The sequence below is a fragment of the Equus quagga genome, chromosome 2 (assembly GCF_021613505.1).
Source record: "Equus quagga isolate Etosha38 chromosome 2, UCLA_HA_Equagga_1.0, whole genome shotgun sequence".
Taxonomy (NCBI): domain Eukaryota; kingdom Metazoa; phylum Chordata; class Mammalia; order Perissodactyla; family Equidae; genus Equus; species Equus quagga.
In genome coordinates this window covers 79,166-95,338 of record NC_060268.1, presented here as the reverse complement: position 1 = coordinate 95,338, position 16,173 = coordinate 79,166, and the positions used below count along the sequence as shown (strand labels likewise).

General features: G+C 47.6%; 1 protein-coding gene across 1 annotated transcript; it reads left to right on the top strand.

Moving 5' to 3' along the window:
- Nucleotides 1-342: 342 nt before the first annotated feature.
- PTGER2 (prostaglandin E receptor 2) lies at nucleotides 343-15,898 on the top strand. Its single transcript, XM_046650463.1, has 2 exons — nucleotides 343-2,525; nucleotides 12,356-15,898. Exons 1-2 carry the CDS (start codon nucleotides 1,683-1,685, stop codon nucleotides 12,572-12,574), a joined length of 1,062 nt encoding a protein of 353 aa, XP_046506419.1. The 5' UTR covers nucleotides 343-1,682; the 3' UTR covers nucleotides 12,575-15,898.
- The last annotated feature ends 275 nt before the right edge of the window (nucleotides 15,899-16,173 follow it).

The window sequence follows — 16,173 nt, the reverse complement described above, 5'->3', positions numbered from 1 at the left end:
CACAACTCAGATATACAACTATGTACTGGGGCTTTGGGGAGAGAAAAAAAAAAAAGAGGAAGAGTGGCAACAGATGTGCACTCAGGGCCAATCTTCCTCAAGCAAAAAGAGGAAGATTGACAACAGATGTGAGCTCAGGGCCAATCTTCCTCACTAACAAAAGTGTACCTTCCAAAAAAAAAAAAGAATCTTTCATTCTTTGTCACTCATAGTGGTTCTGTTTCTCTAGTTGAATCCTCATGATACAGGCAGCACTGGTGACCACGTGGGGAAGAGCACGTAGACAGAAGGCCAGCATGTTAGGAATGACGGGCTGGAGGGGAGTCCTGGGAGGGCCACGAGCCGGCCCCACTGAACTTCTTATTTGAGAAAAATAGGCCCCCTGTGAGCGCGCCCTGTTGGGAACCCCATCACTTCCAGATCCCCAGGGCGGATTACCAGGGGGAGCCGACATACTCCTGGAGAGCAAGCTGGCTGTAGTGAGGCGCGCTCCTCAGCGGGCCATCTTCCCTTTACGCCAACATCGCGACATTTTTCCAGCCCAGTTCCGCATGCGGATCATTCCAGTCCTCCCTTCCCTGAGTGAAAAGAACCTTCCTTACAGAATGTAATTACCCACATCATCTGTCAAACCGGAATTTTTTTTGTTTTAAACATCAGCCCATTTTCAGACTCTGCAATTACGACAATAGCTGGTCAGCAACCATTTTTTGTCAGTTCCAGTCTCTGAAACTGGCCACTTACCAATAAACTTTACCAGGAATGGGTCTTCCGGACGGTTAACTGAACGTGGAAAAAATTAATGGCTAAACATTTTCTTTGAAGACTGAGCTTGAGTCCAGAGCAATGTGCAGTGGTGTCAAGCTGTGTCCGCAAACACAATTCTACAGAATTACAAGGAACGTTTCTTTTTTCCTTTTGTAAATGGTTGCTTAAACAAGTGGTTGTCACTACGATGTTGACATAGGAAAAGGCGAAATGACGGCGAGCAGATCGAGCAGTAGCGCAGCAGGCGCTGGGCGCGCGGGTCGGTCCCGGCTGGACCGGCCGCTTTCACTTCCTCCCTCACGGGTCCCGCCCTCTTCGGTATCTTCCTGAGAATGTTAAAAAAAGAAAGAGAAGACATGGGTCTTGCTGTAAGCCGTCTTTGGCGTCCGTTTTTTCCGTCGTTTCCACTTCTCACGGGTTGGGGCCTCCCCCCTTCCCTGCCGTTTGCTGAGTCGCTTTGCTCTCCGGTCGCCCCGCCCTCGGGGAACTCCGCGCAGACCCGCACCGCCCGCGCGCGCCCAGCCCTCCGCTTGAGTAAGCGCCGCCCGGCGGGGGCCAGCGGCTCCGAGCCCCGACCGCCACCCGAGGGGCCGCCTCCCGCTCCGGGCAGCTGGCGGGCGCTCCCGGGACAGCTGGACGCCGCGCGAGCCCGGCCCCGCGAGGAGGCGGAGGTGGAGGTGGAGGCGGCCCCTGGGCGCGGGCGCGGGCCGGCGGAGGAGCCTCGAGCGCCGCCCGGATGCTGCAGCCCAGCGGCCTCTCCGCGAGCGGGAGCGGCTGCAGACCGGCCGAGCCTGCCCTCCGCCCGCGCAGGGGCCCGGAAGGGGCTGCGGCTTCCATCCCTCCGGCTCTCAGACCCTCCTCCCCCCAGGTACAGGCCGGGAGAGGAGGACCCGTCTCCCTCTTGACGCCCCACCATGGGCAATGCCTCCAATAACTCCCGGCCCGGGGACTGCGAGTCTCGACAGTGGCTCCCCTCGGGCGAGAGCCCAGCCATCAGCTCCGTGATGTTCTCGGCCGGGGTGCTGGGGAACCTCATCGCGCTGGCGCTGCTGGCGCGCCGCTGGCTGGGGGACGCGGGGCGCAGCGCCGGCCGCGGGAGCTCCGTCTCCTTGTTCCACGTGCTGGTGACCGAGCTGGTGTTCACCGACCTGCTGGGGACCTGTCTCATCAGCCCCGTGGTGCTGGCTTCGTACGCGCGGAACCAGACTCTGGTGGCACTGGCGCCCGAGGGCCGCGCGTGCAACTACTTCGCCTTCGCCATGACCTTCTTCAGCCTGGCTACGATGCTCATGCTCTTCGCCATGGCCTTGGAGCGCTACCTCTCCATCGGGCACCCCTACCTGTACCAGCGCCGCGTCACGCGCCGCGGCGGCCTCGTCGTGCTGCCCGCCGTCTACGCCGCGTCCCTGCTCTTCTGCTCCCTGCCGCTGCTGGGCGACAGGCAGTACGCCCAGTACTGCCCTGGGACGTGGTGTTTCATCCGGCATGGACGCACCGCTTACCTGCAGCTCTACGCCACGCTGCTGCTGCTGCTCATCGTCGCGGTGCTCGCCTGCAACCTCAGCGTCATCCTCCACCTCGTCCGCATGCACCGCCGGGCCAGGGGAAGCTGCTGCGCGCCCGCCTTGGGCAGCGGCCCGTGCGGCCCTGGGCCGCGCAGGAGAGGCGAACGGGTGTCCATGGCGGAGGAGATGGACCACCTCATCCTCCTGGCTATTATGACCATCACCTTCGCCGTCTGCTCCTTGCCTTTCACAGTAAGTCGCTCAGTCCGCAGCCCTGCTCTGCGCAGCCTTCCCACACTTCCCCTCTCACTCCCACCCGTTTGGAAACTTGTAAACACATGTCCTGGTTTGTAAAGGTCTGTAGCCTTCCCTCTCTCACCTTCACCCCGCTTCCTTCGTGCCCTAACCCTGGCGTTTCTCAGACGGTCACACAGTCCCCCTGGGAGGGAGCCTTGGCCCTTGGCTAAGCCAGCCCTGCGCCCCGTCCGAGAGTCGGAAGCCCCTGGAGAGGGCCCCGTCCCACCAGGAACAGCCTGGCTCAAGACCTGCGGCGCGGGCAGCCCCTTCCGCCTTTGGAGGTTGTCAGCACAGCCCGACTTCCTGCCGGCTCATGCCATCCTCCTGCCTTGTCTGCTGTGTCTCCCAGGGCAAGTGTGGTACCCAACCCATAGGGGTCAGAGGGGTCCCGTGGCCAACGTTCAGAGCATTTATTATTTGCCCTAAAAGTTCAACAAACACCTAGTTTACAGGTTTCTCAATTTACATACTGGGCGTATAACTCTCTGTGGCCCTGACAATTCACAGTGTGTCCATAGTGATAATAAGAGGACAACATCGTGGCTTGGAGGAACCCTGCTAAGCTTTGGAGATCCTTCTGGAGCAGACGTTTGTATCCTGTTACAAAACATCCTCTTGATGTTACTGTCACACATGTGCAGGTGCTCTTGAGTGTACAGCTGTGCACTTTATGAGCACAAAGCCACATGCAGGAGTGGCTGGTTCATTCTCACACCTGCTGTGACCCAGCAGGCCAGAGGCTGCCCTGGGAGCTGGAGGACAGGAGCCTGGGTTCCCGGGTGGGTGCTGGCCTGGTTTGGGGCAACCCCAGCAGTTAGTTCTATGATGCTCCCTAAGGTGTAACACGGGAGCAGAGCCTGGGGTCTGTCTGAGCATGGCGGGCCTCATAGAGAGCAGTGAGAGCTAGAAGTTTTGGTAGCTTTGCTTGCTACTCTTCAAGAGAACAAGACTGACCCTGCAGGGGGTAAGCAGTCAGCAGAGACTCCCACCTGCCATAGTTTCAGAGGAAAGAGAGATGGACAGTGCCTGCCATGAGCAGGTGTGGTCTGTAAAGGCTGAAGAAGTAACTTCATCCTCCCTCCTGCCCCCTTCACTGCTTTTGATTCTCTCCGTACGTTCATCCTCGGGGTGGGAAAGGACACAGGGCCCTAAACCCTGGATATGACCTCCCCCAGATCAACGCTTTCTCAGCTGTGTTCTTTTCTCCCTGGTCCCCACTGTCCTCACACTTCTACCCTGTTCTCTGTCAGGGTATAGGCGGGTCTGAGTGCATGGGGGTAATGAGATGGAGGATGTAAAAGGTACGCTGTTATCAAATGAAGTAGGACCATGCAAGCCGCATCTCCCATTACACCCTGAGCCGGGCAGTTTGTGCAACGGGAATGCTAAGATATAGAAACCAATGTGGCTTCTATGCAGTTGTTTTCTTTTACTGGTAGAACCTTTCAATTATTTTAGGAGCTAAATCAAGTTTTTGGGGGCTGGGACTACGATGCAGAACATGTGTCTGAGAGAAAGCATTGCAAGTTCACTAAACAACTTAGAATTCAACTTGGGAGACATAAACCATTTCTGAACTGGGGAGTGCCTGCCTTGGACTGGTGTGGATGGGGATGTCAGTCCTTGGAGTTCTGTCTGTCCTCCGCGAGTGCACGTGTAAAAATATCCCCCACCCCAGCTACGTAAACAGCCTTGCGATGAGCTCGGAGGTGGCCACATACTGGTGAGGAGGGTTGTTATTCACTTTCCTAAGCCTTTAGACAAGAACAGGAGGGAGAAGGTCTCACCTTCGATTGTGACTGACCCTCTGCACAAACTGTATTTTTAAGATAAAGGCAGTGATTTTCAACAGGTTCCCGTTTTCAAGTAAATTTGCCTTTTATCCTGAATTCTATCATTGCCACATGTTGACTTTCAAATATATGTATATGTATCTCCCCTTCATTTAATATTAAGCCGGGGCAGCTCCAGAGGTGCCAAGTGCAAGAGTGGGGAGTCTGCTCAGGAGTGGGAGAGCAGGTTTTCTCTGAAGCTGTGTTTTTCTTTGAATGCCTGTTCCTGGCCTGAAGGGCCAGAGGAAGATTATGAGGGGGCTTCGGCTCCCCGAAGCTGCTGCTCAGCATGGACACTATCAGCACACGTGACCCAGGTCTGCTTCTGCAGATAGGCACGGCGAGGACTCTGAGCAGGAGAGCCTCGTGTGAACACACTCAGGAAGACGGGCGAGCTGACTTCTTGCCTTGGGGCCCAGTGACACACTTTCCAGATGACTAGGTAGCCCACTAGGCACCAAGCAGATATTGGAACCCACCTTAAATGAACCCACCTTAAATGGGAAGTATCGACGAGCCATTGACCAATTCTGTTCTGTCAGTAGATTCTTGGTCCTTGTTAGTGTCTTTTGTTTACGTAGCACTTTAAACCTTATGAAATGCTGCACTATCCTTACATAGGTAAGGAGGGCTTATCTGATGATTCAAAACTCATGGCCACTGTTTGGTGAGTTTGTTCTGCTATTTCAAAATGCCCGTTGTGTGCTCCAGGGGCACTTTCCCCCAGGTCCCTTTAGTTTACTTGGCTCACACCAAAACTGTGGTCAGAAATGGCCCGTCCAGTCTCCCACCCGAGGCAGGAATCATTTCCGCATGTCCTGACCGGGGGCACCGTGAGATTGCCTTGAGTTCTCCTGTTCCTCTAGCAGAGCACACGCAGCCCAACAGAAATACAGCATGAGCCACATATGGAAACTTAGATTTTCTAGTGGCCGCTGAACAAAAGGTTGAAAGAAACAGATGAAATTAATTTTAATCAGTAATTAATTATACTGATTAATCAGTATAATTTAATCAATATAATTTACTTAATATATCCAAAATATCATCAATTCAAAACGTAATCAATGTAAAATAATTATTAATGAGCTGTTTGAACTAATTTTCTTCCTTGTGTCCCAGAAAACACTGGCAGTTTACCCTCTCTCTGCCTATTCCTTCCTCGGGATAACAGAGCTGCTTTCTGTGCCCCTCAAAAAGGGGCCGCACCACCAGCCCAGTAAGGAGGACAGTTCACGGCTGAGTACCCGGTGGGACACCAGCTTGGTCCAGCCCTTCAGGAGCGGGGACTTGAGAAACCTGGAGCTGCTGCTGTCAGCCGTTGTCCCAGTGGGTGGGCAGGTTAGAATTACTGCTTCCTCCAAGAATGCCAGTCTAGGACTTCCAAAGTTTGGAAATGAAACTATCAAAATGCAAAATGCCAGTGCCCTGTAGTGAAGTCAAGGTCAACCTCAGACACCATTATTATCACCATCCAAATGGCTAACGTCTCTGAGTGCTAATGCTTACTGAGACTAACCTGTTATCTTCATAACCACCTGTAAAATATTCCCATTTTACAGATGAGGCAAATAACTTACCCTGGGTCCCCCAGCTGCTGAGTGTTGGAGCCAGAATTCAAAGCCAGGCAGTTAAGCACTGAGGCTGTGCTCGAAACCACCACACTCTCAGGAGAGAAAGTACTCATCTCAGGGGTAACACGAGAAGATTAATCCAAGATTTCATAAGAATTGTGATGATGGACCACCTGGCCTCTTAATTCTAACTTGTTCACTTTAAAAATAAAATGGCAAAGACCTTTCTCTCCCTGTCGGATCAAGGGCCTGAGCTGGGGCCAAGGGTGTGACCCTTTTTTCTTCTCCACAGACCTATGAATTAAAAGGCTGAGACCCATATTTTAGGAGGTCCCTCATGTAAATGCTGGTGTAAATTAAGAAATAATCAGATTACCCCTCAGATAAAATCTTCCATTGGTACACATAAAACATTTCTTATGTGATAATAAAAAGCATGTGGTGTTTAGGAAATGACATTATTTTGGCTGTCCGATATGAAATCAGCATGGGACCAACGTATTCCAAACTGTTTACCCACTAAAGGGATATTGTATAAATTAATAAATTCCTCCTTATGTTAATCAGTGCTGTCATCGTTTCACAGAGATAAATAGAAACTTTCTTCCTGAAATGGAACAGAACACAGGAAATATATCAGACCTCCATCCTTGCATAAGATGCTATTTGTGTCTTAATTTCCAACCTACACCAAGCTGCCTTCACGCAGCTTTACTAATCATTGTGGGTAGATTCTGTCCATTTTAAACTGTTCTCCACATGCCATTAGGATAAAGTGCATTTTAATTTGGTTCTAAAATTTCAAGAATGAACCATTGACTCATCCTAAAAATATCTTCATCTTTAGAAATTCTTTAGGGCTATAATTTCTAGAAAATCTGATCAGTAGAAATATGATCTTTGCAATACAGAACAAACTCAAGTAAACAGTACTGAAGTTTTCTGTTCACTCTTCGTAATCTTTATATAGAATGTAACATGAATAGGGGCTGTAAAACTGATAGGAAGTTGGTCAGTTACATACATGCAAAATATCACAACTCTAGTAGGGATGAAAAAGAAATCCCAAAATCTGTATGCATAACCACAGTGAACTTGCCTGGCAATGTGTGAGTTGATATCCAGGAGCTACTGCAAGGTCCTTTATCATTTAGGACCATTGACGATGCGTTGGGGGATTGTTGAAAAGGTTTCAACACATGACCTTTAAGAGAAGTTCCTCCATGTGTGTTTTCACTTGACATCTTTAACTTTGCCATTTGATGTTATGAAGTGGTGGTTGTGAATAAAGACGCAATTACACTGAGTTTTTAAAATTTAGAGAGTAAGAAGCATAGTCCTTTTCCCAGAAGAGAAGTTGTGCATGGTGTCTACACCCTTGGCCAAGGCGTTCTTCACTGGTGTTTCAGGTGAATACGGCCAGGTCCTCAGCTTAAAGAAAAACAGCTTTTGGGGATGGTATACTTCTTTTCTGGCATGTCAAGAGCCCATCACAATATTAAGTTAAAAAAAAAAGAAGACTAGAAGTGGTGGTGACCTCTGGAGATAGCATTTCAGGAAGGCGGTCAACACGTCTCTCCAGCTGAAGGCCTGAGACCCAGCTGATCTGCAGCTTCAGCTGCCAGGCGTCCGTGGCTTCTCCTGGCCTTTATTTTGAAGTTTCTGATCACCTCTCCCTTTCTCATTTTGAGCTCAGGTCCACTGTGCCTCAAGTTATATCACCAAGGTGTCCTACGCTTCATTTTCTTCAGAATATTTTGCTGCTTAAAACTGTTCCCCTCTAACGGAAAACTAGGCTTAAGAATTCTGCAGTTGGGACACACATGTGGTGGGAGGGGCGAGGGTTAGGGAAAGTGGTTCCCCAGAGGCTGAAACACCCTCTCTGTCAGGCTTCCTAATGCACTCCATGGACAGTGCATGGGCCACTTCGAAGCCATTTGCAAAGTTTTGCGTTGATCTGAGTTCTGAGTAGATGGTTCATTGTGTCCATCATTTTCCTGAAGGGTTAAGAGCCACCCCCTGGAGTCTACAGGCCAGAGCTCTAAGCCCTGGCGCTGGCTCTCTGTTGTGGCCAGTTCTGGGGTCACCTGAAGCAGAGGGGGCACGCTCTTTCGTGCTGGAGCCGTATGCATGCGCCAGTGTTTGCTTCTGCAGGGAAGTTGGCTTCTGTTCCCTCCACCACAAAGCACCTGTGATTTGGGGAAATGGGATTCCTTAAAACATTGTATACCTGGGGAATAATTTCCCCGAGAGAGTTTTTGAAGGAATGGGTCATGCAGCGCCCATAGCCGGGGCGCCCCAGTGCCTTTCACGAGGCGGATGGACATGGAGCGACCTCCCTGCGGTGCCGCTGCGGGAAGTGTGGAGAAAGAAAGGCCCCGAAGAAAGTCACGCAGCTACTTAGATATAGTCATGGTTCTAAATCTAAACAGGAACAGTGATACCCATAACCCTTGTGACACCTTTGAAAAGAAGTCCCCTCCGAGCCCTAACTCGGGCCGTGACGGTGAGTTTCTGAGAGGAGGCTGTGCATCGCAGGCTTCGTATGCAGACGGCACAGCTGTGCAGTGGCTGCGGGGGAGCGAGGTCCCACAGCCTGTGTGTGGTCTCGTGCCTTCCGTGCTTCCGGGAGTGTGACTGGGTGAGGTGACACGAACCTTCGAAGTGTGGTTTCCTCCTTACGAAGATGGGAGCAATAGCAGTTTGCAGGTTCGAGTAAGGAGTAAACAGAAGCCACAAATTGCTTGGCACCGTGCCTGGCACGCGTAGTTATTCAGGAAACATCAGCTGCTGTCTCCATGGGGTTCAAGTTCCGAAGGAAAATCCGTTCTAGGAGCTGAATTCCAGAAGCTCAAAGCTTTTGCTTGATTGGCCAGGCCCAAGTGAGTCTTTTGTTTTGGGGTGTGATAAATGAGCGATTTTTAACTATTTCAGCTGTTGGCCGAGGTTCTAAGTGCTGGTTCTCAATCTTGGCTGCACGTTAGAATCCCCTGGGAGCGTCTAAAAGCTGTGGTGCCCATGTTACAGCCCAGATTGGATTGATCAGAATTGCTAAGGGAGAGTCTGTATTTTAACGCTCCTCATGTGATTTCAATGAGCAGATAAAGCTCTCATTTGCTCTTAAATTCTGAACGTGCTTGGTGGCTGTATTGGGTAGGAAAGTCGCGGGAACAAACCATACCCAGCCAGGGCCACGAGGACGTCTCTGGGGGAGGCTGTGAGGATTCTATAGAAGATGAATCTGAAACCCGCTGGTTTTCATCTGTGCCGCTGTGTAGGTGTCACTACGAGCTCTGTATTCTTAGCAAAGCCCTGTAGACAGAGCCGGAACAAATGTAAGCTCACTTGACCTGTGGGGTTTAGCGCTTGATACTTTTCCCAGAGCAAATTCATTGGTAGTTATGCAAAAACATACGCATATGCTACCAGCGTCTGAAGCTGAATTCCAGAATATCTTTGAAACATTGTTAATTGACTTATATCCATCGTGTCACCCTTTAATTGAAATACAGGATTGGCTGGTGGGAGAGGGGAATGTAGAGTTATTGTTTAATGGGGACAGTTTGGGAAAGTGAAAAAAGTTCTGGAGATGGATGGTGGTGATGGTTCTGTTCTGGGTTCTTTTATGTGATGGTCAGTCAGGTGTGGCCACAAGAGGAGAACAGAAGAGCTCAGGATAGCAAATTTTCTTATACGCACAGGTCCTAGAAACAGGAGGCACTGTACAACACGAGGGCCACATGGGAAAGTCCTAGGGCAGGTCAGGAGCCTGAGGGAGCCGGAGCGAGGGGGAGCCTGGGCCCAGCCTTTATTGGAGTTTCTGAGGAAAGGCTGGGCGGGGGGGAATGGGTTAGGACTGGCTGCAGGCTCTGAGCCATGGGCCTAGTTGTCTGGCACCAGGCACCGGGATGATGAAGGCAGAGGATTACTCTCTTCCTGGGCACAGGCCAGATGGAGGAGCTGTGGATTGGTTAGTTTGCACATCAAACAGTTGCTCCTGGGTGAGCCCTTGGCTGTCTCCAGGAACTGGCCAGCCCAGGGAGTGGCCATCTGTTCCTAGCCTGAAAGGTTTTAACACGTCAAAACATCATAATATACAGAAAATAAAAAATATAAACAATAGAGTTGCACTACAATGTGAAGTACTTAATACCACTGGTTATACACTTGCAAATGGTTAAAATGGTAAATTTTATGCTATGTATATTTTACAATTAAAAAAACAAACAAACCAGGATCCACAAGATCAAAAATGGTGAGCTCTAGGCAAAAGACAGGAACCAAAGAAAAAAAACGGGAAGATAGGAGAAGACAACACTTACATCAAGAACTTTGTTACTGAATACATCCCTTTTCCAAGTGTAAAAGAAGAAATTGTCTTCCACAAAATAGTGGCCACCTCCAGAAATGCAAGTTGTAAGCATTTCTAAAAATTACCCAGCATAGTGCATGAAAAGGACAGGAAGCAAATAATACAGAATTTTGCACTTCTCATGGCTCTGTCACACTCTCCAGGGATCAGGAACTGTGCTGTGGGCTGTTCTCCACTGAAAACCTGACTCGTCTCATGTGTGAAGCTGTGGTGCTGGGTCGCTGAGCCAGCCCGCACTACACTGCCCGTGCGGGGGCCAATGCAGTGTTGCCAAATCCTTTGGTGAAACTAGATCATAAACTCAGCTACCTACTTTTCCTACAACGAAGGGCTCGTTGTGTGTGTGGAGTCGGGGGGGCAGGGTGTGAGTAGTGACTAATATATTTTAATCTATCAGACTTACCTACACTAGTATCCTGAATTTCTAAACTCAAAACTCGCTCCTTAAATACACCATATAAGTACTGTATATTTCTCACCCAAAATAGTTCAGCTGACAAGAAAATTATTGCTCTATTGCATATCCCTACCTAACTCTTCTCTCTATAATCAGGGAAACCCTGATTTCTTCTTTTCTTCTTTTCCCTTACTTGTCTGCCAAGTCTTTTCTCCATTCCCTATGCCAAGATTCTCTGGCATAAACACCTGTGGCTGCAAACTTTCCTACTATTGTCCTGACGTAAGCAGCCAGAAGATGACTACTCTTCTCGCTCGCTGCAATTTGCTTTGTATATCCAGTTGCCAGATTCCTGTAGCGTGAGTCTCAGGGAGAGGAAATAAACCCTTCCTTCTTCTAGCAAAGGAGAGTGGAGGCCAGAGGGAATAGCTCACTAACCCTTGGGCCACCACTGGTAAGGAAGTCCCTGGAGCTTTAGAAGAACAGATTTTCAATGACTGAGTGTGATTGACATGTGTTTTCCTCTTTTCTGTAAACCGGGTGGAAGTGGTTGATCTTTGTTGAGTGTATACTGTTCCATTCCTTTCAATCTAACCAAAAAGTTGTGTTACCCCCTAAATATCCAAGGACTCAGATGAGAGCTGGTATCCCAGTGAAAACATTGGCTAGTGTGTGAAGACATGTCAGCTTTCCCGTGTTTAGGACATTGTTCTGAAAGCCTTGGCCCTAATCTCGGCACCTAGATGTAGTGCACGGTGAGCACTGCGCTGGTGTGGAGGGGGCTGGAATTTGTGTCCTGACTTGGCACTAACCAGCCCTGGGAGCTTGGGCCAGTCACCCGCCTCCCCTGCGCCGTGGTGTCCCTGATGGGAGATGGAGATGACGGCAGGAACACTGAGGATCTCTTAGGTGAGTGCTGTGCTGAGTAGCTCACACATGTTACTTCTTGTTGTCTCCCAACATCCTCTGAGGCAGGTGTCACTGTTATTACGGCCCGTTTTAAGGATTAGAAACTGAGGCACTGAGAGGTTAATTTTCTTACCTACAGTCCCAAGGCTGAACATGGAGCCTGGATTCAAACCCAGGCAGTCCAACAGCCAGAATTGTGTTCCCGAGGAGGGTGCTCTGGCATGTACCCTCTCTCACCGAATTGTGATAATTAAATGAGATTAAGTGTTTGAAAGTAAATGGAACATGTTGTTATTAACTTTACTAATGTTCACTTCCTTATCTGTCAAAGGGAGACAATACTTTGTTTCAGACTAGAAATAAAGTGGGTTTAGTACCCAGTACAATTCATGAGACATACATTAGGTTATTAATAAATGGGAGCTACTAATATTGTTATTAGCATTCGAAGTGCCAAGAATAGTTTATTCATTTTCCTCCATCCCCAGTGACAAGCTCAGGACATGGCACCTATGTTAATGTTGAGTGCAATTACAGAAAACGTGACTTCATTCTTTACGATCAGCATATGGAAGAAGACTGCGGTTTTCCTGCCCACCTTCCACCACCACACACGCCAAGCCTTAGGGAGGTGCATGCCGTCTAAGCCTGTCCGCGGCTACAAGGTAACTGACATCTCTTTTCCCCTTTGTGTCTTTCAGATTTTTGCATATATGGATGAAGCCTTTTCCCGAAGAGAAAAGTGGGACCTCCAAGCTCTTAGGTTTCTGTCGATCAATCCGATTATCGACCCCTGGGTCTTTGCCATCTTTAGGCCGCCTGTGCTAAGAGTGCTGCGGTCCGTGCTCTGTTGCCGGGTGTCATTGAGGACACGAGAGGCAGCACCGACTTCCTGTTCCACACAGTCCCAGTGCCAGTAAGTAGCTGGCCCTTGTGGACAGTCGCTCAGTAGTGCTGAGTTAGCATCTGGAAGAACGTTTTGAAATGATTCCTTGGGGAAATGAAAACCATTAGTTTATAAACAAAATGAAGCTACCCTAATAAAACAGACATTTCAGCAGTGCTTGGGCCACAGATGTGCTGACAAGGCCCTTCACGGGAAGTGTCAGAAGATCTATACAACCTGCCCTCCGAGAGCACGTTACACCGCCTTTGAGGAACAACCAACAGTGTTTAAGATCCATTGGACTTTTAAGCTTTCCTGTTGAATGAGAAAGCATGTGGTTTTGTAATTTGTCTAAAACCTTAAATAGTTACCGTGTTTTCTGTTTTAATCTTATATGCTACTACTGTATTAAATACACAGTGTACAGTCTGACCAGATAAGGCTTCATGTGTATTCTCCGGAAAGTCGATCTGTGGAAGCAGCCAAGCCCGGTGCCTTGTGCCTGCCTGACAAACCCTCTCTGATAATGAGGTTGCAGATCGCGGGCCCCTGCTGTGCGATGTCTGTCGGTGGCAGTACTCCCTCAGGGTGCAGCGTCACGCTCAGATGAGTGGGCTCAGTTGGTCACCGTCAGCTTCTTCACTAACCCCCGGAAGCTATGTGTCCAAGTGCCAGGTTATTTATTTTATAATGCCCATTGTGCTAATAGTAATCCAGAGGATTTTAGGAAATTTCCTCTCAACAACAAACAACAGGATATTAAGAGAGGTAATTCTGATTAATGCTCTTCATTCTGTTTCTGGGGGAGGAGATATGAGGCTACATCTAAAGCCAAATAATAGGATTAAAAACCAAAAAATCGGGTCAATTCTTCGGATACATTGGAATCCTTTTAATGCTGATGTTGAGTTCATGACTCACATCTACTTATTAAGATGACTGTGTTGTAGCAAAATTCAAATGTCCATATTTTTAACTGGGACACATGGTTGACTGGTACTATATAGGAAATCATGTGAGTCATATCTTAATATATTTCTAAATCTTTGGCATAGTGTCAACTCAGCATCAAAATGTTTCAGTGAATTTGCACTGTTTAATCATATCTTAATTACTGTGTAAACTCATCTGAAATGTTACAAAAATAAACTATAAAACAGAAATTTGAAAATGGAATAGTATTTGATGAATTCCCCCAAGTAACATTTTATAGTGTAGATATAGTATTTTTTAAATGAGGTAAAAGTGGGAGAAAATATGTTTAATTTGGCAAGTTTGTAAAGTGTGGTTGCATTGTAAATTAGAGTTTAAAATATTCAATTAGTGTTTCATATTAGAGGATTATTTTCCTTACTGCATGATCTTCAAAATACTAGAATCACCTTATTTTTTTTCGCAATGTGTTATTACTGAATAGCTGTTAGAAAAACCAAAAAGGGATGCTATTTTTTTCCCAAGTCTCGTTGAGTTGCTTGCGCAAAACCATTTCCTATAGTAGTTATCAGTCATCTGATGGCTGAGAGAAAATGCGAACAATCCAGGCCTCGTGTGTCTTGACACAAACAGTCTATGTCAAATCAGCTATTTTAAACAGAGTAAATGGTTTGCTTTTCTACTAAATTAAACAAACCAGGCAAAATTTAACTAAAATCTGGACATGTAAATAAATCTTCCTGTCTACCAAGTATTCTGAAGTTAAGAAATTGTTTTAAATAGGACTAATTAGGCTCTTGGGTTATTCCTAAACATAAAATCCTGAAGTTACAGTGAATCTGGAAGACTGATTTCTTTTTATCACATATTTTCCTTCCTCCAAATGAAAACGTTAACTACAATCCTTCACCACGCCTTGCCGCCCCCCAAATTCTGGAATAATGCCTGAGACCCTCAAAAACAAACTTGGACGTGATATCACTAGTGGGAACAAAATGATTCAGTCTGGGGCCCAAAATATAAGTTTAAGCCTTTTATTTAAGAACTGGCCGATTTCCAGAGCTTTGCTTCCTCATGTGCCCTGTTCCTTGCAGCGTGTTAAACGACTACATTCTGTTACTTCATTTGCACCAATATATACATAGAAAGAATTGAAAGTAAATTGCCTACTATTAATGGCAATTTAAAGGTAACAGAAAAATTACTTCGATTAGATATGTAAACACTTCCTTTTTGAAAATCCTGTCACATCAGACGTACCTGTGTAAGTTGACTGACTCATTTCAAGTTAAATAAAGAACATGGAACTTAGCCTGGTGTATTGGAGAACTGAACCGTGATGAAAGAAGACCTAGATTTTACTCTTTGCCCTCATGAGCCAGTGGAATGAAAAGGAAGAAACTATAGTCGATATTTACCTCAGAATGCCAGCCCCAACTTCAGGTGTTCAGAAGCACGTGGGCTGAAGCCCTCTCTCTGGCGCTGAATTGTCCCAGGTCATCCTTCCCAAGAGGAGGTGGGAAATTCTGGAACCAAATCATGGCCTTGGATCTCCACAGACCTGAGAGGACCTGAGTTTGCTCAGAAGTTATACAAAGCCCCCGAAAGTGGAGGGGACCTCAAAGCCGAATCTCTAAGAGGCTTGGACCCATGAGAACCTAGAGCCAGACCAAAGCTCTAGAAACCGCGCCACCCCAAACTGCCAGGCTGGAGGCGCTGCAGGCTCTGAGCCGCAGGGTGAGTGACTCCGGCCCACATTCTGGGCGTCATTAAGTTAATCTCTCGGTGCCCCTGCCTGTTCGTGTCTGTGCACTTTGAAAGAAGGATTGTCCTAATGCTACTGTGACGTCAGCTCTGATTTGAACTGAGAAAAACAACATATTCAGGTTTAGAATTTGATGACTTTGAAAGGCAGGGAGGACAATTAGCATGCACTTCAGCAGAGGTTTATTTCACTTGAGCAAATCCAGCGGCTTTCTGAATTTGGGAAGAGCCCCTGCTTGAGTCATTCACAGGGAGCAAAGCAGGCTTGGATCTGCTGTCCTACTCGTGACGTGGTATTGTGACTCGGGTATTTGATGACTGTCTGCCTGCATCAAACACTTAACTCCACTGGATTTCCTCTGCGTGCACATCTATAACATGCCTCCAGTCACCTAATAGCATCATAATTGTTTTTTTAAATTTATGAAGTATTGTGATCACCTGAAATACCCACTATGGAAATAGATATTATTTTAGCAATTCACAAAAGCTATTGTCTACTTTACACATGGGACCAAGGCCATGTATTGGGCATTAACTTTTATTTCAGCAAGTTACTCTCTTTTTTCCTGGTATCTTTTGTGATTTTTTTAAAATTATAGGTAAATTTTCCTGAATTATTTATTTCCTATAAAATGTATGTAATATTAAAGTTCAGTTTGAGTGGTTTGATTCTGTGATCCACGTATTTCATTTTTTAAAGTCTATCAAGAGACAAATGTATCAGCAAAGATTCCAGCAGAAAGATGGCACACTCAAAGGGTAACTGAGCACCGTTGAATGAAAGGAATTTTACAGAGGGCTGGGCAGGGTCAAGGAAATCACCAAGGATGGGGAAGGATCTCTTGGAAGCTGTTACCACTCCTAGGCAAGAGGGGACAAGGGAGAGATGGCAGAGACGCCACCCAACAGGAGCTGTGGTCTTAAGCAGGGAAG

Excerpts from the sequence above, each read along its gene's own strand:
- PTGER2 (XM_046650463.1), top strand. The coding sequence starts at position 1,683 with ATGGGCAATGCCTCCAATAACTCCCGGCCCGGGGACTGCGAGTCTCGA. Across the intron at positions 2,526-12,355 it reads TCTGCTCCTTGCCTTTCACA|ATTTTTGCATATATGGATGA; the intron begins GTAAGTCGCTCA and ends TGTGTCTTTCAG.